This window comes from Syngnathus acus, chromosome 10 (genome assembly GCF_901709675.1).
Source record: "Syngnathus acus chromosome 10, fSynAcu1.2, whole genome shotgun sequence".
NCBI lineage: Eukaryota > Metazoa > Chordata > Actinopteri > Syngnathiformes > Syngnathidae > Syngnathus > Syngnathus acus.
The window spans coordinates 11,418,284-11,446,276 of record NC_051095.1 but is presented as its reverse complement, the minus strand read 5'-3'; the positions used below and the strand labels follow the sequence as shown (position 1 = coordinate 11,446,276).

The 27,993-nt window shown below is 41.9% G+C and overlaps 1 protein-coding gene and 1 long non-coding RNA gene across 3 annotated transcripts in view; one reads left to right on the top strand and one right to left on the bottom strand.

The window, feature by feature from the left end:
* nlgn3a (neuroligin 3a) overlaps window positions 1-27,993 on the top strand; it is a 134,847-nt gene that overhangs the window by 76,296 nt on the left and 30,558 nt on the right. For both annotated transcript variants that reach the window (XM_037260104.1, XM_037260106.1), the window contains one exon: window positions 12,918-13,103. In XM_037260104.1, coding sequence (XP_037115999.1) covers window positions 12,918-13,103 — 186 coding nt within the window. The remainder of the gene's footprint in view (window positions 1-12,917; window positions 13,104-27,993) is intronic.
* On the bottom strand, window positions 21,038-22,659 carry LOC119128053. Its single transcript, XR_005098924.1, has 2 exons — window positions 22,424-22,659; window positions 21,038-21,106 (listed from the first exon to the last, which is right to left on the bottom strand). It is a non-coding gene; the product is annotated as an uncharacterized LOC119128053 (long non-coding RNA).

Genomic DNA, 27,993 nt, shown 5'->3' with positions numbered 1-27,993 from the left:
TCTCAGCCAAATAAGTAAATGTGTGAAGTATATACATCAAATACCATAGTGGAGAAAGTCATCATACCGCTTAAGTGAGCAGTCAAATGTAAACAGTTGGCAACATGACACTAATAATGCACTCAAAGCATTGATATAAAACCTATAAAAATACGAAAGGTAATAGAAACTAGATCTTAATGGACACATGAGCGGATGGACATGGATACATTTAAAAAATAAAAATATTCTGTCGACCATGCAGAAATTGAGTAAACAAATAAACATATGCATTTTGGTAGCAACACATTAATAATGCACTCTATGCATTAGTATAAACTCGATAAACATATTGAAAGTGTATCTTTTTTGGAATATGACAGGGTGGACGTGGGTGAAATTCAGATAGGACGAGCACTCTCAGCCAAGTGGAAATTGAATTAACAAATAAACATAGTGCATTTGGGTAGAAACCAAAAACTCTAAGCATGAATATAAACATATAGTTAGAGAAATTGCATCTAAATAGGCATATGAGTGGATACGGTCCACTGAGCATAATGTTTGATTTGTGTCAGCCTCAACGGTGTCAGCTGCCATCGGGAATACAAAGTACTTGAACATAAGGCTGGTATCAGCCCAAAAGCAATGCCTGATTTAGATGTAAGCAATTTATCAGGTTATCATCAAGATTTGTATGTTTCACATTGCCATAACAAAAACACAAATTGGTTGCAGCAAATAGTATTTGTACACACAAATTGGCTTGACGAATTCATATTTGCACTCCAAAAAGGCATTTTTGTAAACAAGTGTCCCATTTTTTTTTCTCAGTTTTGAGTAATAAACAGGCTCAAATTACATTGCTTACAATATAAATGTGTTGCAGATTAGTTGCTATCTTAAATTTAGATACAGTACAGTCGATTTACTTTGAATCCCTTTTTTGTTTCTAGAAAAAGTGAACAAGTGCAAAAGTTTACCTGCTGCACAAACCCAACTTTTGGACTTTCGAGGACTGTTTTCCATCACTTCAAATTGTTTGGAATTGGTTCTCCGCAGTCTTTAGAGTGGGTCTAACCAACCGATAGGGTGCAGGGCACAAAACAACGGTGACATTTTATCTAACGGTTTATTTAATTGTGGGGCTGGAGCAATGCTGCTGAGGTGTCGGGCAGATTTCAGGGCAGTGAGGAGATGGAATAAAGACAAGCAAACAAGGCTGCCACAATCTCCCATCGCCAAGCGCCGAGGACGCACTCACACAGGCAACCGACATCTCGGGGGACTGCGGGAAAGCTGAGATGAAACAGAAAGCAAGATCTAACCTTTTTATTGTTGTTGTTGTTGGAACCAAGGTTTTTTTTTTTATGTGGCTAGATTAAAAGGCAGAGTGACGCTGTGAAATGAAAAAGCTGTTTGAAAGTTGAGACCTCTGCTGGAAACAGGATTTCAGTATCAATCGGGTGAGGGAGGGCAAAAAAATCAGAAAAAAAGACATCTTTCATGACACAGGGGTACAACGGTGCGTGCCGATCGTGTTGCAGGCACCAACACGAAACAGTCGAGCTACCTCTGCTGTAAAAGTGTTATGGTAATTGTTCACACCATTTCAAAGGCCTTTCATTCATTTTTCATGCCTTGCCTGTTCTCAGGGTGCGGGAACAGCACCGTTTCAACAACAAAGGAATATGTAAGACCAAGCCAGCCAAGCACACCCGCACCGTTCAAATAAATCCTTTCTACGCGCGATCCCAACTTGCGGTTTTCGGTCGCACAACAGAGTTTTTACATCCAACTGATGTAATCGCCATATCACAGTTTTCCGTCGCTAAGTATTCTCAGCAAGCCACATACCTCATATTCAATGTACCAACGTTGAATAGGGAGACATGCTCTATTGCCCGGTGATACAATCGGGCTTGATGTCGGTAGGTGGTGGCATCACGGTAGATACTGACATAGTATGTCAGGCAATTCTAAAAGTATTTTCGTCAAGATTGACAGAAGACTATTTCTCTTCTGTTATGTAATGTAAACCAAAGCGCACTACAGTCTTGGATTTTCAATGGACTTTTAAAAAAAAGACAATACAAAAATAATCTAAAACGACGGCGCAGTCATATCAGATGCCTGGAGTCATTTGCGTTAGCGTTTTATCACGCTGTTTATTGAGAATAACTGTTAAGTTGTAAGCAAAAAAAGGAGTATAACCAAAGCACAGGAACAATAACAAATTGACGTTTATTAATTCCTGTACATCCTCCTTTGATATATTCCTCCTATTTCCTTTCACCACTCCTTAACAGTTTTGTGTAACTCTGATTTATAATGGTTGCATTACTACTTATGTATTCCTTTCTATTTTAATGTGCTAAATGCAGATGTGGAGCAGCCTAATTAAAGATGCGGTTGGATGAAACGCTTCTGCCCCCACATACTCAAGCCTGCGGAGTTGGTATTAATCTCCTGATGGCTTTATGGGAAGATGAGGAGATAGCCGCCATTAACGCTCAATTGGAAGTGGAGCTGAGGCCCCAAGAGACCCTGAGCAAATCTCTGGAGGAAAGCTCTAGTCTTCCCCGACGTAGCAAAGTTCGGCCGCAAATTGCCCGGCCTGTACTGCCATCTCCTAAATTGATCCTTTTGTACAGTGAAGAGGAAGCGGGTCATAGCAGTCATTTGGAGAGGAATGAACAGGGAAGTAGAACTCTAGAAAGTTCAGATTTTGATTGAGAGGTACTTTAACATTGACACTGAGGAGGAAAGTCCAACGTGGTTTTAAGATGGCTGATGTTAAAGTTCAGAAGATAGAGTCGAGGGTTTGAAATGAGGTTTAGCACCTCTGCTTATTTGCAGCAGACCTTTGGGAAGAGAGTATAAGCATCTTTTGTAGGTGACGCTGCAACTCTGTTATTTGATGGTGTCATGCTTTGTGGAACTAGCCAGCGAGGAGGTCAGACCTTTTTAAATCTCAGGTTTGTGTGCACTCAATGTGATAGCGGCTACAGATCTTGCCGTGTACTTCACAGTAAATACGTGCTATTACCACCGGCTCAAATGTCGACTCCCTGTGCCATCATTTCAGTACTTCATCAAATTGATATTGTGGCAAGACACAGCCACTTGTTAGTTTGTAAACACACTGAGAGCTTCCTCCTGGTTTTGCTGGCTGCAGACCCAGATTTTTTTATATTTTTTTTAAACAATAGGAGCAGTCACCTGGGAGTCGCTGATCAGAGTGAACGCAAAAGTGCTGTCACAGTTTAGTTAGATTGATTAAAGGAGCCAAATGGAAGCCTTACAGATGAGTGTGTGTCGTTAGAGGGCTGTGCAGTGCGCTCCGGTGCCAGAGTTGGAGGGTTGAGGTGGGAGTTAATGGTAAGGTTAGCATAGTTAACGAAAACTAATGAAAAAATAAAATTGAAAACAAATAACATTTTGTTCATGACATAAAATAAATAATGATGAGAATAAATAAAATAAAAATACTTAAAATGCTTTAAAGAAAAAATAACTGAAACTACATTATAGCAAAACTAGCTGTTTTCGTCTTTGCCAATACATGAGTTTTCAGCGTTCGTTTTAAAAAAGTTTAAAGTCCCAATGATCGTCACACACACACCTGGGTGTGGTGAAATTTGTCCTCTGCATTTAACCCATCCCCGTGTGATTTTAATCCATCCCCTGGGGGAGAGGGGAGCAGTGAGCAGCAGCGGTGCCGCGCTCGGGAATCAGTTGGTGATCTAACCCCCCAATTCCAACCCTTAATGCTGAGTGCCAAGCAGGGAGGCAATGGGTCCCATTTTTATAGTCTTTGGTATGACCCGGCCGGGGTTTGAACCCACAACCTTCCAGTCTCAGGGCGGACACTCTACCACTAGGCCACTGAGCTGGTTAGATATATTTAATTCAGTATTGATGTACTACATCCAAATAGAAGAAAGGTCAGACTTACTTTAAATTACACACTTTGTGACCATTTTCATTTTAAACAATACTGAGTTATCCTTTTTTATTATTGTGCACTTGACAAATACATTAATAAAACTAAAACCAATTACTAAAACTAATAAAACCTAAACTAAGACAAAGCATTTTCAAAAATAAAGTACCACTAATAAAAACTAACAAACCTGCGGCAAAAACTAATTAAAACTAACAACTAACCCTAAAAAAAGTGAAAATAATATAAAGCAATCTCCCAAACATTCACAACCCTGCTTTATGGCTACATATTCTCCACACGTGTAACCTGTGCATTGTGTGCTCGGTGTGTTGCCGTGTGTAGAACTAATTGAAATGAGAGGCGATGTGCGCGTCTCAGCCAACATGGCCGGTCCATTTGTCAGGATGACATCACTGTACTCACACCCCATCCATCTACACCCAGCAGCACACAGCCACGCTCATCCACGTGATTAATATCTATGCCTCCTTTGCTGCCTTGAATACACACCCTCATCCCCTTTCCCTGCCATAGTGACACACATGCACCAATGCAAACAAACATTGTTGGATGCCATCGTGGTCGCTTATACGATGGCACCCCCATTTACCAGCATACACAGATGGCCGCAGTTTAGTGGCCAAAAAGTATCTCACACACAAACACAGAGTCCTTGCTCTTTGTTGGGCCTGTTCAGATTTTATACACTTGCTTACCCTTTCATTAAATGTACCTACACGATGTAATCAATCCAACACAGAAGAGGCGCCATTAATTCTATCTTTACGGAGCTTGTGAATTTACAGTTTTAGTTGACACCGTCAGAGAGGTTGTAATTCTTCTTTAGTACTTTATTAGTGAGGTCATGGTGTCCAATGGGTATGAAAGGCAATGGCTTATGCGTCTCTTCTCTGATATAACCGATATATGAGGGACACCTCTATAATCAACATGTAGTAAAGTTTATACCACTGTAATCGTGTCAATCAAAACTCAAGAGTGTTATACCGGAATCTCTTGTGCAGGCTTTCACCATGTCTGCGTAGGTTTCTGCCCAAAAATGAAGACTCAAAACTGTCCATAGGTATAAATGTTTGTTTGTATATAGTGTACTATATGTGGCTATGTGGCCGACAATTGGCTAGCTATTCCAACTTACCTGTGACCTTTAGCGAGATAGAAAAATTGATTGGATGGATGGGTCTTTAGAATACCTTTATAATAACTGTACCGCATATTTAGGAAGAAATCCCTCATTTCATAAAAGGCTCCTGTGACAATTTGAAACCTAACATGGTTGAATTTCATTTGAATTGTATGACTTGCATTTACCTGTTGGAAGGTTCTGCTGGATTTTTTTAAGGCATTTTTCTCTTCCTTGTGCTGCTACATTGAGATCAGCATTGTTGGTGTTTTTAAACAAAGTGCAAAATAAATAGGCAAATCCTCTGCAACTAATTTGGAAACAAATCAAAACCAGCACACCGTGCCCATTTCTGTAGCCAAGCTTTTTTTCTTGAACTAGCAATCAGAAGACAAACAACAAGACTAATTCCAAAGTGGCATGCTGAATGGCGAGGAAACATTGTTCACATAAAGAGATGTTGATCTACAACTGATCTACATTGGAAGGTTTTTTTTTTCTTTTCAATTGAGCACTACAAAGGAGAAATGTGGGATTATTTTTCAGAAGTTCAACTGTAGTATAGTCGACTTACTAAATTCCGATAAGGATCACACAATACTGAGCTTATTGTGCTTTGTGGGAAAAGGAAGTGCAGCAACCTGTTGGGAGGAGAAGCTGGGCTTTGAAGATCTTCTAAATGATGACTTTTCTCTCCATTGCTGCTTCTCTGACTTGCTCTGATAAGCCTTGCTCTGATCTCCCCTGCAGTAGCACAGTGAATTAGTGCTCACTGAGTGCACGATGGTGTTAAACCTCGCCACCCAACCTCATCGGTCAGATTTGCACATTTTTCATGCCTGGCTTTTGAACTTAAACACATGCAAACACACAGACAGGCACCGTTGCGCTGTTACAGTGAGAAGGAGAAAAAAAAAGATCTGGAATATAAGAACCCTTTCAAAAAGGAGTGGGCAAATTGCGAATTGTCTCCCTATGAGCTGTTTTCTTCCAAGTGGAACCAAAGAGCTGCTTAACCTCACAGTTGTGGCTCTTCACCACCAGTCTTTTTCTCTGCTTTGACGGGAGTGTGCAGGCCCGCCTCCGCACCAGCTGTGAGACGCCTCGTCGTCCTCAATGTAAAAGCATTTGACTGTCTTTGACAACTGACTGTCTGTGCTCAAACCATTGATGTGTAGAAAGCATGAGGCTTTTAAGAGGATTTTTAGCCATTGAGGGAGACAAGCGCCACTAAAGTCAAAATGGATCATTTAGAAACCAAAGGGTTTCCGTTTTAAGGGCAAGAACACATCAGTGGATCTTAGGATCATTTAGGCCTTTTTCGTTGCTTGTCCAACTCTTTGCCTAACATTAGGCAAGCCCGCTCGTTACCCATCTTTGAAACATTTTTATTCTATGGATTTTGACCCATCATGCGACTTGTTGTTTTGGTCATCAACTTATTGTTTTAATTGTGTTTGTTGATGTATGACTTATTTTAGCTCCATGAACACCACTTTTTATGCAGCCGTGGTTGTTTTAAAGTTCTCTACAAATATAGTTGAGCTGAGTTGAGTATACAGTGCCGTATAATGGCTGTGTCAATCAAAACTGAGCATTATCGTATCAGTAAAGACAGACACTTTAATTTGATGAAACATTCCGAGAATGTAAAATATAGTTTTAAGAAATTCTATTCATATGTAATTATAATCTTTTTTTGTGGTAATAAGATCATGCGGCTGCCTCTTTCCAACGACTTTCTCTTCGACCAGAAAAAAAAAAGACTGTGATGTTATGTAAATGGCCGTCAGTATTCAGGAAGCCATAAAGAGGCTTCCTTGTGCTTGCATGCCCTTCTCTCTCCTTCCCTTGCGCTCTGATCACTACGATCTGACTCCGGCCGTGCCGTTGGGCATGGAGCTGTAAACAGGAACTGATCCGAGTAGCAGTCACCTTCATTCAGGCCCCTCCCTCGCAGTATTTTCAGAATTCCTTAACCTTCACCGCCCCTAAAATGAAAAAATGGGAGTTCCTAAAGGATGACTCTCTATGCGAATGATGTGCCACTGGATTTCTTATTTTGCTTGTCGTGAGCTTGACACACAGAGCCTTTATGTGGCCCCTTCCCTCATCTGCTTCCCATCCACACCCCAGAGGCTCCCATTCAGCTCGGGCCTGGCTGGGGGGGAAGTTGGGACTCTTTTGTAGTGCAGGATTCTTAAGGGAGGCTGTCAAGGCTGCGACTGTGTGGGCCTTTATTTCCTCAGAGAGGAGAAGGGGGAACAGATAGAGGGAAAGTGCAAAAGGGAGCGGGGAGGGGAAGTACCGAGGAAGAGTTGGGACACAGACCGCCTTGTTAACCAGCACCCCCAAAGAGATGGAGGATGAGAAGCAGAAAGGCAAAAGAAAATGGAAGGAATCACACTAAAAGCTTCAAAACTTGCCTTCCTTTACATCATCACTGTCTTCCCCCAACCTCCTCTTCTCTTTCACTCTCCTCCTCCCTATCACTTCCCTCCATCTGTCCTCGTGTAAGCTCGCTCTACAGCTCAATAGCATAGTTTTGCCCTCCTCCTCACCCTTCTTTGCCCCCTCCTCACCCTCCGCCATTACTTCACACACATTCCATTATCCGGGAGATCGAGCTTAGAGAGATGTCCGGGGTCGGGGCGATCATTATCGTCACCTCTTTCCGCTCTGGCGTGAGTTATAGCCCTCCATATGGAAACAGACTTTTAAATCATAATCAATAGAGCAATATGTACGTATGTGGTGAGGAAAGGGTAAAGGAAATCACTGCCACAGCCCAGGAGGATGAAAGACACATCGTGTTTATATTGAGATAGTGGCGCCGGGTTATTGATAAAAGATCACGCGACAAAATGCATTATGTGGCAGCACGCTTGGAAAAATAAACATTTCTCTGTGATGAAATCAAACGGAAAGCTGCTACATTTGATACGCCAGTGGCATCAGCTGCATTGCTCCACGCTGATGCTTGAGCTTGTCCACACTCCCTACCTCGATCGACCCTCACCGTGCACGTGAGACTGTATACACGGTTGTTCCCCGACAAGCACGATGCAACGTGACAGGTGTGTGCGGAGACCTGGTCGAAGCTCAGCTCTGCTTCTCAGGCTGAGATCAGGGCTCAATCCGTGACCGTGACTGTGGCACCGCAAGAAAATACCATGGAGCAGCTCCCGTCACAAGATCACCTTGTTATCAGTTCAGACATGCTCCGACATGCAGAGACTGAAAGCAGAGACTCTTGTTGATCCGTGATGTTTGTTTTCAGTAAATAAGAAACTCTAATCTAATCTCTGATCCATCTGACAGAGGTTGGACTCCGTAATCTGCCGTCTTTGTTTTGTTATTGTAAGGATATTTCAAGTGATTCACGAGCATGGCCTTAAGGATGCATCTAAGATAAGCCCACAGAAGAGTTTCTGTTATGTAGTATACATAAATTTTGGACTTAAGCATTAATTATTAACAAGGCCTGCCATAAATGAAGTTTTTTTGTATGAATCCGTCTTTCTAGTGCAGTTCAACTTCAGGGCATGTGCCTTTCTCATGTCAAAACAAAAGTGTTTTTTACAAAACAGTTTGAGCTGAAACTGCAGGACTAAGTTTTGTTTTGTTGATTAACAAGAATCATTGGCACAGTTGCTTAGTCATGGTTTTTCTGATTTTGCCGAGACTAACTTGTAAGCTATTACTTATACGTATAAAGAGAGAAAACGTCCACCACAGTTATTCATCCATCCACCCATTATCCATACCGCTTGTCCCCATGGGAGTCGCGGGTGTGCTGGAGCCTATCCCAGCAGTCATGGGGCAGCAGGCGAGGAACCGTGAACTGGTTGCCAGCCAATCCTAGGGCACACAGAGACGAACAACCATCCGCATTCGCACTCACATCTACGAGCAATGTGGAGTGCTCAATTGTTTTTGGGATGTGGGAGGAAACCGAAGTACCCGGAGAAAACCCACGCAGGCACGGGGAGAACATGCAAACTCCACACAGGCGGATGTGCTCACCAGTGCATCACAGTGCCGCCTTCCACAGTGTTTTCCACAGCATCCTGGATAGACACATGTAGCACATACTTTTTGTGGTCCTATGGTTATCATCCTCTTTGGCATCACTGGTACCTTTATGTGGTGATATCACCCAAACTGGTAATGAAGAGGTAAACCACGCTTTCTCTTGAGAGCTTCAGAAGATGTTTATGGACCTTTACAATATAGTTAAAGAATGATAATTTGTCCCAACTTTGTATTCGGGTTGTTTTGCCCAAAACAATCCAGTAAATCAGGTCAAAGTGACCCAACCTCCTGGGTCGGTCCAATTTTTAACCCAAATTGGTTTGGTTTTAACCCATAATTTTTAAGGGTGTACAGTCTAGCCAAGAATCAAAACAACTGTGCTGTTATCTTAATTGCTTTCTAGAGGGAATATTCGCTGTCACTTTTCCAATTAAAGCATCGCCAGAAGTTAAACAATAATTATTTTTACAATAGTGCCTGCAGCTTGTCCTGTTGTGTCAGATAGTGGATTTCCACCTCTCTACATTGGTGGCCGCATGTATTTATAAATATTTATAAATGCAGTAGCATCAGCCTGGTGAAACAAAGAGTCCCCACTCAATAGACCGTTGGACAGAGCTTATCCTGCCAGATGGATATACATTTCTAATTGATCATATTTTGTCATCCTCTAATTCCCTTTTGTTTTGAAGTTACAGGGGGATTATATTAGCTAATTATTTTCATTTTGGAACATCATTCCCGAGAGTGTATTTGCTTGAAATTCTTGGAGTACATGGGTTCTACACTTACAAGTTTGACAGTGCAAGTATGGTGTTGACTTCCACTTTTGCAGCTTTAACAGATTCTGGATAGAGTATACAAGATTTTGGAGCGTTGAGGCACAGCTGTGAGGTCATTTATGAGGGCCTGGAACATATTCTATCCCTCCCGTAGTTCATCCCAGAAGTGTTTGATGGAGTTGCAGTCAGGATGCTCCAGTTCCTTCACAACGTTCATCAAATATTTCACTACAAAATAGAAAATTACAGTCTGTTAATTGTTTGCACAAATTTGAATGCAATGGGGCCTGCTAAGACTAGCAATGAGGAATTTGTGTGACAGGTGTCACATGCACAGGTGGCCAACCTGTTTATGTCATATAATGGGATTGTTTCTCTTACCGGTTGAGTCTCTGCTCATTGACAGTGTGAATCTGAGCATAAAACGGTTGTATGGTATGTGTAACTAGTATGTGTCCTAGTCCTATATTAACTGGCAACCAGTCCAGGGTTGAGTCTACCTTTTGCCAGAAAACCGCAGCAGATGATTCTGAACATCAAAGTGTCAGTGTTTAAAAAATAGCTTCCTATCGTTTTAAGCAATATTGACTGGTGAATGATTAAGTAACAATCCCTCGCCCTGGTCCTACCGCTGCAACCTCTTATTGTTTTTTAGTCGCACCAGTGAGAAATCATGGCGCACGTGTGACCAAATTGGTTGCACCCTAGAGCCTTGTTCTATACTGGAAGTGATGTGACTGCTACTCCTGAGAGTTTGTAAGAGCCGCCACTATGGAGACAGAACAACTTGAGTTAAGCCGAGAAAGATCCAATGATTTATCAAGTAGTGATGATACATAAGCACACTGAAGCATGAATGAGTTCAGCAGGCAGTGTGCGTGTGGATCAGTGAGCAACAGTAGGAGGGGTAATCGCACCAACGGACAATATGATCAAAGTGCCGTAGTGTGAGCGCTCCCTAAAATTTCCATCCACACCACCTATTGATTAATATATATCGTAGAGAGTATGTCTCAATGCCAAAGTCCATCTGGTGTATTCCCTAAGCTGACGGACACATGGTAACCTAAATAAGTTGAATTCTCAGCAAAATATAGTCTCACCCAAGAGAAGGTAGTACAAGTCTGTTGCCCTTTCGTGCTGATGGCATGAAAAGAGGACAGTGAGAGGTGAATGAAAAGCTCTTCAGATGGAGTCCTCCCCTTCTCCCTCCTGTCTTTTTCTATTCCTCTGCCTGTCTCCTTGGCGCTCCCTCCCTTTCTCTGCATGTGCCACGCTGCTCTGTCATCCTCGGCGATGCGTCTGAAGGAGACCATCTGTTGATCCATTTGTCTCCTGCTTTGCTGCCCGCACCACTTCCTCCTCACCGTATCCATGATGAGGCTCGTCCTTTCCGATGCCACTCAGTCGCAGCCGTCAGGCGTGCGAGGGCATGGCAGCTGCGATTCTGAAGGCAGGGCAGGCTGTCTATCATGGTGGAGGAAAGGTAGAAAGTTATTAGGACAAACACTCAGACCAAAGCGTAAACAGCTAATGAGTGCAGAGCAGATGCTTTCTAATCTGTGTTTATCCAGCGTGATCATGGCTCTGTCTGACCTGGGTCACGAACACAGATTTGTATTTTTTTTCTGAGCAAGCGATGCCTTCAAAGCACTTTTCTTTCATCCCACAGGGCTTAAAAACAGTCGTCATTACATAGAGGCATTGACCATGAAATAGAAACAAAGCTGAGAAACGCTGAAGGGTATGCAATCCACCACCACCACATTCACTGCCTATGATGTGTTTAGCAGTCCTTGGAGGGAGGGGTGCTTCTTTGTGTCCACACATCTCATAGTTGTCGCCTCGCATGCATGTTCTCTGGCTTGATGGACATTGAGACCACCGTCGGGACTTTGGGGCGTGCCTGCCTTTGAACTTCTCCCTTAGCTCTCAATTATCCATCATTCAGCAGGGCTTGGGCCCGTGAGAGCCGCTGAGACAGGGTGGTGAAATAATTCCATATGAGGTCTGATGGGCCCAAGAGAGAGTCACTGTCCAAATCAAACATTGTTGAGCATGTGACGCTCTGGGAATGTCCGTGGATAGAACCTGCTGGGAATGTTATCGAGTGAGGGATTCACAAAATGAACTGAAAATGAAGATAAAGGATGCCCTTGTTATGGCTTGAACATATGACCATTGCTCCCTTTTTTCCCAGTGATCCATAAGGTTATCATCTGGACTGATCGATACATCAGATGATGGGTGTTCACCCAGGGTGACATGACATTTATTTCCCATAAGATGCTAGATGGCATGGGGTCCTCACACATTCCTATTTTACCAACAACCTTGTCATCGAATAAGTCATGATTTCATCGCAGCTGTCAACTGGCGTGACGGTTAGCAGATACGTAACCTTTCACGTTGATGATACATGCTTATACACAATACACAAGACGCACGAGAGTATAACGACACAGGGGTGTCTAATTTTTGTCGCGGGCCACATTGCAATGATAGTCTCCTTTGGAGGGCCATTATGATGGTGAACCCAAATAAATGTCTTATCGCCTCATGCTAAATCCATCGCATCCAGCCATCCATTCTCTGAACCGCTTATCCTATAAAGTGATGAATAGGCCAGTTTTAAAATCAGAGCTTAGTTAAATGGCATTTCTATTTATTTCAATGGGTAAAGAGGATGTACAATTTTTAAGTCACCTCTGTACTTTAAGTTGAAATGAGATGAGATGTGAGACTTTGAATACAATACTACACAAATGAGAACTAAGGTATGCTAATATTAGCATATGTAGTTGACGGAGTTGCTGAAATTTAGCAATGGTGGAGGTTAAAGTCAAAGTAGGAGGAGTGACTCCACATTGTACCTAATGTTGGCCCAATGTTGGTCCTCAGACCATATTTTTTGCAAGTCCCAAACATCCTACTTTATTCAAAAGCCTATTTGAGAACTCAGTATAAAAGTTTAACATTGTCTCTCCAGTGTATGCGTTTCAGATCTCTTTATCTGAATGTGTTTCAGGCTTCCTCAGTACCGGGGACCAGGCTGCTAAAGGGAACTACGGACTGCTGGATCAGATCCAGGCTTTAAGGTGGATCAGTGAGAACATCGGCTTCTTTGGAGGAGACTCCAACCGCATCACCGTGTTTGGTTCTGGCATTGGAGCTTCCTGCGTCAGCCTGTTAACCCTTTCCCACCACTCTGAAGGTACATATGGTGCTGTCAAAATTGGGCTGGTGATAGTGGGTAGGGGGGTGCAGCTGTTACCTGCTGATGGGCTGCTTGGTATTAGAATCTGGCAAAGCCAGAGTGGCAGTCATTGAGTAATGGAAATTACAGCATGACAAATGCCGTATGGAGCAGGTGTTTGCATTTCAATTATTCTGTTGTTCAATACCACGGGGAAATTCCACATGTGGGTCTTGTGATGCTTTGCTGCTTTTGCTTGTAAACCCCCCCCTCCCCGCCTCCTTTTGGATGTCAGAAATGTACCTGCGGGTATAATTTTTTTTGTATGTGAACAAGATTAACAACATGATGCACTTTGGAAGAGCCATTCAGTCCTTCTAAATGACTAACACATATGTACAGACACACACACGCACCACTCGTCTCTTTGTAGGGAATGTTCATCCTCAGGCTTCCTTAATGCTGTCTCATAATAATATACTACTCTCGTTGGCTATGTCTTTTATAGTAAGTGCAGCATGTGTGCTTAACCTGTGCTTGCAGTAAGCATGCCTCATAGACATACTTCCCTGATGCATCATTGAATTAAGAAGTAAATTGTGGCTCGGACTTACTTTAACGAGCCACCGCTGTGGGATCCATCCGTGAATGTCAAATTCCTGCTACACCCTGCAGAGCGACGCAGTAACTGCATCATTCTTAACCTTGAATTATTACCTTCACTCACATATTTACTCATCCTGTTGACGCAGTTGTATTGCATCCATTCTGTTGTAAAGCGATGTTTATTTGCTGGTTAATATTCTAAATGAGAAATCTTCACATTTTACATCCATACACACATTTACTCTGCTTGTAAAGCCACTAACTAGGTACTTTGGACACGCATGGTTGGCAGAATAAGATGCTTAAACTGTACGTGGCAGATAGTAGATTGCATTAAATAATTTTTTTCATTTTGCTAGGGTTGAATCTTTTTTTTTTTTTATAGTTTTTGAAATGCGTGTAAAAACTGTCCTTTCATTTCCCCCAAAATGCTAAGAGTTGGTCATGTGTTTGCTACACTCCAATTTGCATTGAAATATTATTAATTGCTTCAATTTCATGAGATGGGCGAGGACTGCTTTTGGATTAGATTTTTACCAATCAAGCTGCTTTTATTCCTACTCTATAATGCTACGCTTCATGTAGCCTGTTATTATACTGCCAGTGAAACCATCTCCTGCCTCCCAGTAAATGGGATATTACCGAGTTTGTTTTCCACCCTGAATGGTGCTGTACTTGCAGTAAGCATGCCACTGATGGGAAAAAAGCGCCAGTAAAAACTCAAAAGATACCTGGTAGTTAGAAATAGAAAGCCGGGACTTGCTGCGATTTATCGAGTGGAAGTCAGTTTGAACACAGCATTGATCCCTGTAATTACACCAAATTTATTCGTGGATTAATTAAAATAAAACCTGTGTTTCCTCCAAGTTTTAGTCATATTTTTAATCCCATCATATTGTCTTGCTGTAGTCGTAATTGACAGGATGTTCTTGTTTCCAAGACAACCCTGTAAACAAGAATAGAAAGCATCTGGAGAGCAGCGGCGGAGCTGAAGTGAAAATCCATAATCAAATGAATTATACAATTGCATGAGCACACCTGCTTTTAGGTAGGCCCCCTGTAATGGATTTGTGTAACGATTTCTTATACATGTTTGCAGTCTGCTGCTCGTTAGAAAGAAATATTGTGTTGAGTTCCGAACGGAAATGGAAATTAGAGCAGGAGACGCAATGGGAAAGAATGCTTTCCTCTCTGAAACTTTTTTTGGGTGGGCAAATAATAGAGAGAGAAATAACTCGTGGAGAGTCAACTGTCACTAGCATAAAAGTGGACCGACCGGTGATGTGTTCAAATGAGACATATTATGGAAAAATTACATATTAAAGGGGTACTCACCCCGAAAGCAACTTTTTTTGGGGGGGCTGATAAACTGTAGAAACGGGTATCTAGTAATGCTGTCTTAATGTCTTGGTCATTATTTTAACTTAATAGTGTATGTTTGTTGGAACTTGAAGTCGTGGCAAAAGTCGTCTGTGTGACGCCATCTTTTGGTTAAACTCTGCACTGCATGAAAAGTTGTCTTTCTGTCCTCCGATTTGAATAGCAGGAAATTCTGACGTCACTTCCGGAACCTTAATATAGTTGCTCTGCCTCCGTAACAAGTTGAAGTTGCAATATTAGCATTTGCGAACGTCATTGAATTGGTTTTCAGGTTAGTGATTTATTAGCATTGCATTTGGTTTGTTTATTTAGGAGTCGTAGAATAGAATTATTTCGGTCATACTTTAGCCAGACTGTGCCCAAGCCTCTCTCTCAATCACAAGCCCAGTAGTCCTGCAGGCAACGCCCCATTCGAGCGCCGTTTTCAAATATTAATGAATGGTGGAGCAGGAGTCTGGTAGGGTGGGTGAGATCTCTTATAATGTTATATCAAGAATCGATTGATTGATTAACGGATCTTCTGAACGGTAGCGTTTCTGGTGCAATGTTATATGGCATAAAGGTTTCCGCTGGCTATTTAACTGAAATTGACACTGTCGTCAAAGTTTCATCACCAGGAGCGTAATTAGCTATGTTTGATGGTTCGAGGCTAGTACTAAGCTATCAAAAGTTTTAGCTCCTCCAAAAAACACTGCGTAAGATGTAAGATGCTATTAGGTCATTTATACTGTTGTCACATGTTTTTTATTTTTTCGTCTTTGTCATCCTGACACAGTTCTTTGGTGACATCACAAAAACAGACTGAAAATCAAACACGCTTGTGAAGTGATTAATTCAGAATCTCACTGATCTGAAATATGACGAGATTGTTCTGAGGCCTCGGGTAATCTCACTTTGGAGGCGTATTTCTCCCTAAAATATTCACCCACTTCCAAATTGTCATCGACTCGAGGTATAGGTGCCACTGTGGAAGCAGTTTTGCCAAAGTGAAGTGGTCTCTAATAGAATATGATCCAATCTGACAGCACGGGATACTCCTTCATAGCCAGTATGCACTCATGCACCTTCTCTTTCTTCCCTGTGTGGCTCAGATGCAGGATAATGAGGCCCAGGTTAGGTAGAGGTAAATCAGGGTTGACACATTGTGTTGAATCTCCCTAGTGTGTGCGCATGTGCGCGAGTGTGTTGTGTGTCTGTTTGCATGCTTCTAATGACAGTAATCCCACTGGCACTGTATGCGGCCTGTCATGGCTGCCTGCAGATTGTGCTTTCTATGTAACACAAAGTCTTTTGGTGCCAGTATGACAACTTAGTTGAGATGCTCCATGCCCCTCCTGAAGCCTATTTAATAAGCTGGATCCTCTTATATCATCCTAGCCCTCCGGCCTCTCTTTGATTGCCTGCTCCTCTGGCCTGGCCTTGGTGGCGTCTCCATGTGGGTGTGCCAATGGCTCCAGTCAGAGGGTACATCCATCACAAGCCTCCCCCACCTCCCCTTTTGGCCCGCGTGAAGGCTGGCCTGGTCATCCTCTCGTGAGGGCTGCATTTTTTTTTTTTTTTTTACACCCGGGTTCCTGCCCTGCCGCTCCCATCTAATCCCCTCTTCACTGCACCCATCTGTCTCCCTGCCTTCACAGCCAGTAAAAGCATGCTGGGGACACACGCCTTCTCGCTATGTGTCTCTAGCGCCTTCTATTCCCGCAATAGTCAGCGGGATGTACAGTGTTTCGCCAATAATAAGATAGCCTACCTGTTAATTGTGCGCCAAACAATCAAGCTTTAAGTCTGAGACCCAGAAAGCAGAAATGGTCATTAAAAGCTCAACCTCCTTTGGCAGGAGAGCGGTTTTGACCATCTTATTAAATGTAGATCAACAGTTGTGTTCCCTACGTGACGTCCCTTTATTTTTCTTCTTCAGCTTCAAAACAAAATGGCAGCTGAAGAAGTTCAGATGCAAGGACGTTAGCCAGTCTTGAGGATTATCTATCTGGCATCGCACTGGCACTAATTGAACATGCAAATGTGCCTTTTTCCTCCAGCTCCTAATTATAATTGGGATGCATGTTTTTTTCTGCTAATGAGCAGATCACCAAAAGCATGAGACATTTTACTTTTTACGTTTTACTTTAGTTATGAGGAGAATAGATTTAAAATATATCAGATTCCTGTAAAATAGAGGTATGTGTAAGTGTAACCCTTTGATTAATTTAAAAAATGTATAATAAATATCAAAAACTCTAAAAATCCTAAAAAAAAAAAATACAGATAAACATTCAGAACAAAATAAAAAGAAATTAAAAAGAAGGGAAATTGCCTTGTGTAATAAATGTACCTACTACGTAGCTGTCACCACAAATGTCCACTGTGGGGTTAGGTTAAAGTGAAACAAGGTCAAAACTGTTACCAATAAAAACTTTGTAGATCCATGGAAAATTAAACAGTCAATTGCCTTCCAGAGCTTAGTTTGTCTCCTCGCCATGATTACTTCTAGGTCTGGCCGTTCAGACTGCAGTCGCATTGCAAAAAAAATCGATATGCATCCGATCTAGAACCACATATGAAAGCGACCCTGATTGGATTTTTAACAATTTGGGGTTATAGTAACAAAGGTTAAGACCTGTGCACATGTAGACCTAGCCTCGGTTTCTTCACAAGGGAGCTTCTCCCTCGCATTCACACAATGATGATGTTTGCTGAGAGACATCAAGCTCTATCCATCATAGAAAGGCTAGATAACTCTTTGATTGATACTGTATTGATACTCTGCACGTGTCCACACAGGCTGGAGGGACTGGGTTGCAGAAAAACTGAAGGTCGTTGTTTGCCCCCCTCTCTCTTCCTGTAAGCAATCAGGATAAAAGCTCTGCTTGTGAGGAAGTGCTCCAGTTTTAATGGAACATCTTAGAAATTAAAGACAGCTAGTGTGGAGGATCCTTCATGCCAATGTCAGCTTTCATTTTTATTAAGACTTCTGGGTTATTGGGCGCCATAAATGCTCCGGCTTTATTACACTCGTGCAACACGTGCTGTGTCTTTTGAAATGCAAGACAGCACTTAGCAAACTGTAAGAATCCCTTGAACCAAGCTAAGAGATGAAAAAGCTTTGTTGTCAGGAAAGTGTGAAATTTTTTCTAATGTGTGTGAACAATAGCGTCGACGCTTTTATTTTATTTTTTTTTAAAAACAGGAGGAGACACACTGAAATTTATAAAACATGAGCTGCTATTACTTTAATGGCTTCTTTATAGTATCTAGAGTCCGTCTGATTAATGCACATTGCAAATGACGTGACTTAATGTGCAAGTGATGTATGACTATATAGTTTGGCTGCACTGATTAGCTTGGAAACATGCAGGCTTCAGAAAGGGTGACTTAAGTGTGATGAAATGACTGACACACGTTCATGCCTCTTGTACTAAGAATGCATAATTTACTCTGCAATCATTACTGGTACACTGGAAATGTGGTTTTGTCAAATGAAGTCACCTTTGGAACCGTTTACCGTGCGATGGCTGCTCTTCATGGGATAAAATTGACACATTTTCAATAACTATTCTAAATCTTATTTTATTGAAATTACTCTTGCTCCAGTCCAACTTTTATTAACTTTTATTATCTGGCCTTGGTCGTTTGAGAGTAATTACGCTCCTTATACTAACAAATACTGAAAACATATTTTACTCAATTCTATAACAAGTCCTGTGGCCTAATCTTCCAAATACAAGCATTTTCTCCCATCTTAATCAGAACAGTTGTCTTATTAATCCAAACGTGTTATCGCTGCCACTTTTGGAAGCAATGAGCATTTGTGTAATAAAAACTGTCAAGCTGACAGCCTTTAGTAATTTAATCACTGTAGAAGGTTGGGTTTTTTTTTTTTACATCGTGGCTAATTGTTACTTCTTTACTAATGTAACAATGCAACCACCGTGTAAGTTTCTTCTACTGCTTTGCATCCGCAGCATGGGCTTCCCAGTATTATGTTGCTATTTATTACCCTTGTTACTACTAATGTCTCTGCTTACAATGCTTGAAATTCTACTCTGAGAGGACAATATTTCAAGGTGTAATAGAACTGTAATGAATACTAGCGGCATGAGTTCACTGAGAGCATGAAGAAACGTCCCTTTCAGGCTTTACGTGTGATTTAACGGCACACATCCGTGTCGGAGACTACTGCATTCTTCATGGCATGTATTTAAATCACAGACATGTACATGGCAGGAATAAGACCCACAACAATGTTATTGCACCTCAAATCAATCTTTGTCTGTAAATCACGCTGATGCCTTAGCTGGATTTAAAGTCCGCATTCATTGCCACGAGCACCCAGTCGCTGTTCGATGTATGAACGCAATCGCTTCCGTGATGCCTGTCAAGCTCAGGTGGGAAGTCATTAGAAAATGGTTGATTTAATCAGTGTCATGGTCAAATTCATCATTGAAACTTTATTGAGAGTACAGATTTTAGGCAGCATTTAATATTATTAAGGACCTGGATTGTCAAAATAAATTGCCGTGAAGTTATTGAAAAAAAGTGGGCCTTTATTCATGGCTGTATCACGAAATACCAATCTAAGGTCAATATGAATGCTGCCCCAAATTACCCAAGTGGCGAAAGAGGCCAGTAAGATATATTGATGAGGGATGTGGAAATGTTGTGCTATAGCTCTGCCTTAACTTTACTATTACAGCTCCCCATGACCTTTGAAAATTGCACGAGTGAATTTGCTCTTTGAAGTGAGAACCCCTAGGAACTTTCCCTTGTGGACTGAACACCTCCATAATGTCCTGACTCACCGCTCATATCTCAAGGTGGTCATCCATCCACATGTGGAGCTGGCTGCATATATTGCAGGTAACATTCTTGGAGCAGCCAGACATTGACGGCAGACATTTAAGAGCAAATAAAGGCAGCTTTGCTCCAGCTTGGAAGGGGAAAGATAGCCAGCGCATACAGACACATGCCTGTGGCAGCTATTGTTGTGCAAATTCAATGGGGTGGAGGGAAAACCGAACAATTGTCAAAAAATGAATAGAAACCATTTCTGAGCTGTCAAAAGGGCTCGGCACCTCGAAAGTGTAAAGTTATCTGAGTGTTTGGTGCTTTTTGATTTGCCTGTTTGCTGAAAGGGTGTCTGCGTATCAGGGTGTGAAAAACAGGTATGAAAGATGAGAGAACGGGGGCTTGCCTTGTCATGTGCGCTATCATTCTACTTGAATTGACAAGTGTGATGATTAAACGGAGGGGGGCCATCTCATGTAGCAGGTATTATTGTGTTTATTTGTTTTGACTACGTCTGCTTGAAGTCTGCCAATATCGTGGCCGCCATTTTGTAAAGAAGCTGACCGCATCATGAGTTAGCCTTGCTGCATTTATGGTCAAATTTGCAATGAAAGGGACTTCTCTTTCAGGAGAAGCATTATTGTCTGCCTAAAAAGATATTATTCACTATGCAAATGCAGTCTACTAATTTCACACAAATATATTCTCCCCTACGAACATTTCCGAGTGTTTAATTATCTTAACATGCATGTTTTTAGACAGCGGCATGAAGCAGGATTACCCGGAGGGAGTCCACACATGGATAACATGCAAGCGCAACCCAGAAAGACCAGAGCAGATTCATTAAGAGTCATGCATTATTCAATGAGAAATTGGCAAAAATGTCAGAAAAATATCGCAAGGTTAACAAAAGTGAGAAACATGAATGGAACCCCACATTCATCTTAATCGGCATGAAAATGTCACCGATTCTTTCTTGGTCCATAGTTTCCTACAAATTAGTTCTGTACTATTTTTCCCATGTAACCCTACCAATTGACAACCACATACATAACAATGTGGACCTGCAGAATTAATGATATGTAGTAACAAGATGGCTCCGCTTTGGCTGTCCATCAGAGGGAGGCAGCTTTAGCGAACGCCAGCCAGCGGAGGAATGAAAAACTGACAAAGTGCCCAAAAACAGTGTGAGCAGTTTATTCTGCTGGTCCAGCCATCAGTCTGTCTCCACTTGCCGCAGGTGCTTGAACCTATAAAACATGGAGTTATAGGTGCTAAAGAGTCAAAAACTAACTCAGAGAAAGTAGCGAGGGGGTAATTGAGTGCTTTAGTAAATCCTTGCTTTCAAACGGATAGCTCAGGGCAATGTATATCCAGTGGAACTGTCAAAGATGCGGGTTTGCATGAAACAAATTTGAATCTAATCAAAGATCGTTACACATACTTGACAATGATTGAATTCCAATTTCCTCCGTTTAAAAAAACGAAGAAAATTCTCATTGCTATTAATGGATTCTAAATATGACATTACAGAGTCAAATGGTCATAATTCGATTCAGTAAAATGAATGGTGGGTGTTTCAAAGTGCTGCTATTACAAAACCTTTATTGATTGTACAGTTATTGGACCTTTACAAACAGAACCAATATTAATCATACACTTATTGGACCTTTTTAAACCAAACCATAAATCTGTGATTCATCAATACGTATGTTCAGAGTGGAATTTGTACGATTTTGTGAAAAAAAATTGGAACCTCCTCAGACCATCTGTATGCCCAAACATACATTTTATTCACGATGGACAAGAGGCTGAAACTCATTTATAAACTCAATAATATTAATTAACAATAGCTGTTTGCTAATAGGTTGACTAACGTCCTAAATCCTTGTGAAGGATACTTTCACCCTTGATTCTTTCAAGTGCATCAAGTACATTTTACACTATACTGACACTTGGTAGTGTGCATTTTCGAGACACATTTTCCCAAGTTTTATTTCCATGCCAAATTCTGAATGATAGAACCTTTGGGAGGTTAGACTTTTGAAGTGGCACTGTACCGCTACCAACGGGCTTTGGCAGCTCGCGCAACATGTGGCCCACACAGGCTGCCTCAGCAATATTCTCCAAGACAATACGAGAAGAGCCATCTGGTGATGTAGCACTGAGATTGCTTTTGGAATTTTAATCGCGCCTGATGAACGAGGGGACGACAGACAATGTCGTCTCTTGATGAGTCGCAGTTCCCCAGCGAAGGCTTTGGCTAAGTCATCAGCTCAGGTGGATGCTATCCACGAATCCTCTTTGATGAATTATTGTCAAGAGCGTATTCGTGCACATCCTAATGGACAGTGACAGTCGTGGAGAAGGTGGCTGAGGCTCCAGGCTGTGCCCCAGCATACTTTGATCCTGTTAGGATTCTGATCAATTAAAGCAATAGCATCATCATATTACAGAGCACAGGGTCTCGTCTGTTTCCTGTCTTGCCCGCTCTAATGTCTTGACGGAGATGTCTGGCTGTCTTTCCGTCTCACAATTTCCCCTAATCTCAAAGGCATTTTCTTTACCTTCTCTGGCCGCTTCCGAAAGCATTTTCGTTCTCGTCACAGCATCTTGCCCTCCTTTTGCGGTTTTCTCTCACTCTCTCTCTGGCACCGGTGTAAAGCATCCATTATTGAGCCATGCATGGGTGTCTGTGTGAGTGAGTGGGAGAGAGCGACTTGGCACTGCTCGGTTCCCACCTGCAGAGGAAGCACCGACAGCTGAGCACCGGGGGCCCAGTTCAGCCCACCTCCCCCCTCGATTCCCTCTTCCTCCGCCCATCTCGGTGTCTCCACTGACCTCCTCCACCCCTCCTCCTCCTCCTCCCCCTCTTCTCACACCTTCCCTTGCTTTCCGTCTCACCCTCGCTTTGTTGCGCACAAATTTTTCACCACTTTCTCCTATCACCATTTTTTTTCCCTTGGCAGACACTTTTATGCTTGTCCATAGTCGCGCAACCCGTCTGCCATCTCTTAGCATGCAAGCTGCGGGAGTCCGTGTTGTTAAGCCGGTTCCGTGATTGTCCACCAGATGAACAAGCATGGCGTAATTAGCCAACCTTTGCCCGTTCGTGATGACCACGAGCCTTGTTTGCTTGTTGTTGCTGGCAGCTCACCTCTGCGGCGAGCCAGGTCACCTCTTCAGCGTCTGTGCATCTGTTTCTCTCAGCTGAAAGCATTCGGTGCCTTTGAATACAAATGGATACCGCGGCTACGCCTGAGAGTGGTCGCTTTTCTCATTATCAATTTCACAGGTTTGAAAGCACATGTGATTTATAAACAGCTTCTTCAGCGGGAAGGGAAAATGACCTCAAACTGTTTTTTCTTACTGTGTTGGCTAATTTTGAAATACATAGCGGGTGTTTCAGGACAAAGTTATTTGGTGCTTTATAAATGATTATGAGCATGGAGGAATACATTTACTTCCCCTTGGATGGTCTTTTCATCACGGTGTGATAAGAAGCCTATTATTTACAGTATATACTGCATAACCTATTATGCTGTAGGTATATTGCGGCGTGTTTCTCCGTGTGATTGAAAGAATGCAATCCGCATAGACCATCTGGTTGTGTGCTAGTGTGTGATCATGCCCTCACATCAGTAGCTTGTCTGCTGATATGATCCCTGTGCAGTGCAAATGCATTAGCCTTCCATGAGAAATTTGCATAGTCGGAGCACAAAGAATTCCCAAATGAGAGAAACTTGGGCAAACGTGCTGACAAGCAGGAAGCTCCACTATAAAGGGCCAACACAGTACAACCTGACAGAACAAGAGCATCCAAAGCATGCGCGGCTGTAAAAGGGTTTAAACTTAGAGAGGCAATAGAGGCCATTAATCCTGCTCAGGGCTCAACGGCACCCACTGTCCAGGCCCTGCGCCACTTTTGAAAAATAGTATTGCCACTTTAACATTCTGTGCTTTAAATAAATTCCCATTACGTGTGTTCACAAAAAAAATCAATATTCAATTATATAATGTATAAATTCATAAGTATCCATATAAATTTGCATGTAGATGTGTTGCCATTTCTCAGCCTCTTCCAAGGTAACATTATTGGACCTTTTTTGTATTCCAAAAAGATAAAAGGTAAAATCTTGAAAAGAAATGTGACTTCAATCATATTTTTTTCAGAGAAAACTATATAAGTAGATTGTTCTAATGTCATCCCTTATTCTGCTCACGGGTGCCAAGGCTTCTTTGACATGTTATCAGGGGATGCCTTTGATATGCTGTGACATATTAACAAGTCGTCGTCCTTAATTTATTTCTTAAATAGCGACTGCATCTCGTCGCATTCTGACAGCAAACAACTTGAATTGCTCTTGCTGCCATTTAACGCCTGCCCAACTTTTCAGTGGCTTTCACAAATAAACACAACCACTGATTTAAACCTTGAAAACCAACAAGAGCACAGCCAATTAGCTCGAGGCCTTTGCGAATGTGCATGAGGAAATGCTTAGAGAAGCTTTGCTGAGACAGCAGAGCGATGAAGTGAATCACAAACGGATTTTGTTCCCGTCTGTTCGATGACAAGGAGAGCGAATGAAAGACTAAAAACCAAGTTCCATCCATGAGCAGATTAAAGACAAACACAAGAAAGTGTTTTCTTAAAGTTGTTCATAAGGAGCTGTTTGGTATTCTCTACTGAAGCACTCGTAAGTAGCCTTGTGAAGAATTTGCCGAGTACTCCAAACTACTTTCACACCTAAGCGCATCCGTCTAATTGCTCAAAGTGAATAAGTGGAGGCTCCCAGAATCTCTCGCTACCCCTCTTGTAAAGCATCCTTCATATAGAGCGTTCTCCAGTCCTTGCCGCAAAAGTGACTGTTGAAAAAAGTTAGTCTTACTCCAAGGTGACCCACGTCAACGCCTTTGGCAGACTCATCGTTTTACTCAAACAAATAATGCTTTTAACGGGCTCAAGATAAAGCCGCATCATGTTTCTATGAGTAGGCATCGCTCTTAAAATCTTCCTGCGTGCTTAAGTGAAGGATGTCTGGAGAACCTGCCTCCTCTGCAGTATTTCTCACATGTGAACCAACCGATGCGGCGTGCCATTAATCTTGATTATGCCATTAATCTTGATCAATGAACACTCCTCTTGTACAACATCTTGGAGCATAAAGACTTAGATGTTTTTTCTCCTCAATTTTGAGATTGCTATTTAACATGCGATTATTTTTTTCAAGATCTTTTTCCCATGTGTTTTTAAAGAAAGACAAACAACAAACTAATCTGATCAACAATATCAGATTTATTATGCTAGATGATTTATTCATGATTATTATTAATGATCCATGAATTAATTTAAAACCCAGTTTATTAACTTCAATTAAAGTTGTTAACATACTCCACACGTTGACTTGGAGTCATTTAATTGTTCACTGCAGTGGCATAAACATAAATCAGTGAGCCACAAGTCATATTACGTGCAACAATAATGAAATTTTCATGAAACAATATGCAAACATGCAGACTGCACATAAGTGCTTAACATATCTAGACACAATGTAAATAAATCATCAGCTCTTTTTTTACGATTTGAATATGATTACAATGAAAACTGCAAGCTATCATCGAAATTATGATGATTGTACATTCAGAAGGGCATTGTGCATTCTACTGTCATCGAATGTTTATTTTCTGAGAGCAGAACTCGTAAAAATGTCTTCTCTCGCCCTTTATGCTATTCTTACAGCTCCCCTTAGAGCAACTATCTAATTGGTGTCTTTGTGGTCGTATTGGCGACGCTTTCCTCCACACGGACCTTTCGCGAGGCCTGTGAGTAACTGCCATTCCCGTCCTGGGTGTCTGCGGCTGCTCTCCGCCATGTCCCGGGACGCCGTCTCGCTCACTGAAGGCTTCATTAAGCAGGAATGGGAGGTGGTATCAGAGAGAGAGAGAACAGCTGTTTAGCTAAGCGCGTGCATTGTTAGCCAGCCTCCTCCGTATGGCTAACTGCCGAGTTCAGTCCCCTAGCTTCTAATAGAATGCTCATTAGGAAAGAGGAGGGCGACTCGATGGGAAACAGCGCTGCTGTGCAGCCTCGGCCATTTGTCGTCTCCCTCCGGTCTCTATTAAACAGCTGCATGGAGCAAACATCCCTCAGTGGCTCCGCCGCATATACTAGCATGTTTTGAACCCTGACCCAGGCACCCCGCGACGAACAGCGGCTGCGCGGTGAGCCGAGTTCTCCTTGGAGACGGCGAGTGTGATACCAAAAACATGCTTCACACCCTTGCAGGTACAGAAGGATGCAAGATTTTAAACAAACAGAACCCCCAGAAGACAGACAGGCGATACCTTGTGTTTCAGGGTCTTCGAGACACGATCTGTGTGCGCTTGCGTGTGTGTGTGTTCAGACAATGTCCCTCCAGCACTGCGGCGTTAAAGTCTCCAAACACTGTAGACGGTGCTGCATTAATTTGTCAGGAAGCCAAAAGCACAAGTGTGTTTCCCCGTGTCACAACTCATGAAGATGGTAAGGACGATGGAAAGCTGTGACACCGCGAGACGCCACTGTGAATATTTAAATTGTGCTCATGGGAACAGAGACATATCAGAGCCAAAAATAGGCTTTCTGTCACAGCAGAAACACACCCCGGGCTTGATTTCACCGACACTGACTGGGAGTAGAGATTTGCCAGAATGCAAAGTGCAGGTACATAAATACAAGGGAGACACAGCTAGCTCATCAGTGTGAGGCTGAAACGCATTGTCTCTTGGTTTTTGAGAAACAACGCAGCTATGGGAAATTTCCTCGCAAGCTCTGCCATGGTAACATATTGTGAAACAGATTAGAAAGAAAGGCACTCTTTATCTATCTCTATGTACCACCATAATGACGCTCTCAAAGATCTTGAGTGTGGATTGAGGGCCTGGTTTCAGATCAATGAATGATTTTTGATGATAATTTTATGTGCATGTTTTTTGCATCAATTACACGAAGAACCTGAATTTGTCATTTCACCATTATAACGTACCTGTACTGTCTTTTCTTAAAAAAAAAAAGGCTTTTAATCCCTGAAAAATAACTACTTTAAAAATGGATACTAGTGCAAAGTAGATATGAATGTGTAATCAAGTAGAATGCTATCCAGTGGAGAAACACCATAGAGGCTGAAACGTAGCTTTCGTTTAAGGAGGTAATCATAATTTGAGAACACACAGCATGGAGTTTAATTGCCTTTACTGAACAGCCGTTGGATAAAAATATAAAGTTAAGTTATTACGCTGTAATAAACACCTCCATGTTCAAGCACACTTGTCACCTAAAATTTCCTTTGTTTGACTTGTGTTAGTGTTCAATATCGACACTGAAAAATAAACCAAGATATTCATAGAATCATGGTAATAAGTGATGAATAAAGGACAGACCACTAGAGAAACCCAATGACAATTAAGCCTTATTTTCCCTCGTAAATGAAACTATTTATGTCTTTTCCTAGGCCTTGGTATCAGTCTTATCAAATCAATCACTAAAACAGCATTTTATCTGCTGGAAAACATACTGAGTAAAGGGTTGCATGCTCCAATCAGACCAGGAGAAGCTTATCTATGCGTTTATCTCCAGTAGACGCAATTATTATAATGGTCCTCCTGGATGCACATTTTTCCAAAGCTGCAAGGAAGAAACTTTCTTCTAATGATATCACTATTATGTAAACATCGATATTAGTTGGATGCCCTCATGACCATATCGGGGTTACAACACTGACTACACCTGCACGATTTAATGAGGTCCAATAAGATTGCCGTATGAAATTCTGCCTTCCCAAAGCTAACAATGCTCAGTTTTGACTGACATTGTCCAAGAGGTATTCATTTTAACAATGTGGCTGTTATTGTTGTAGTTTATGGTGGTATAAAACTGTAGTGCCTTATACAGACCACTATTTCTATTGCAAGCGCATCACCATATTAAAACGCTCTGTGCTCTATATTGACTAGTTGTGTTCACCTTGATTTCCTAATTTTGAAATAGATACAGATGTATTTCAACTTCCCTTGTTTGATTTTTCCATTTACAACCAGCTCAACCGGTGGAGATAAATAATGTGTTTTGCATTTTATTTGACTTTTGGGTTCCTTTATG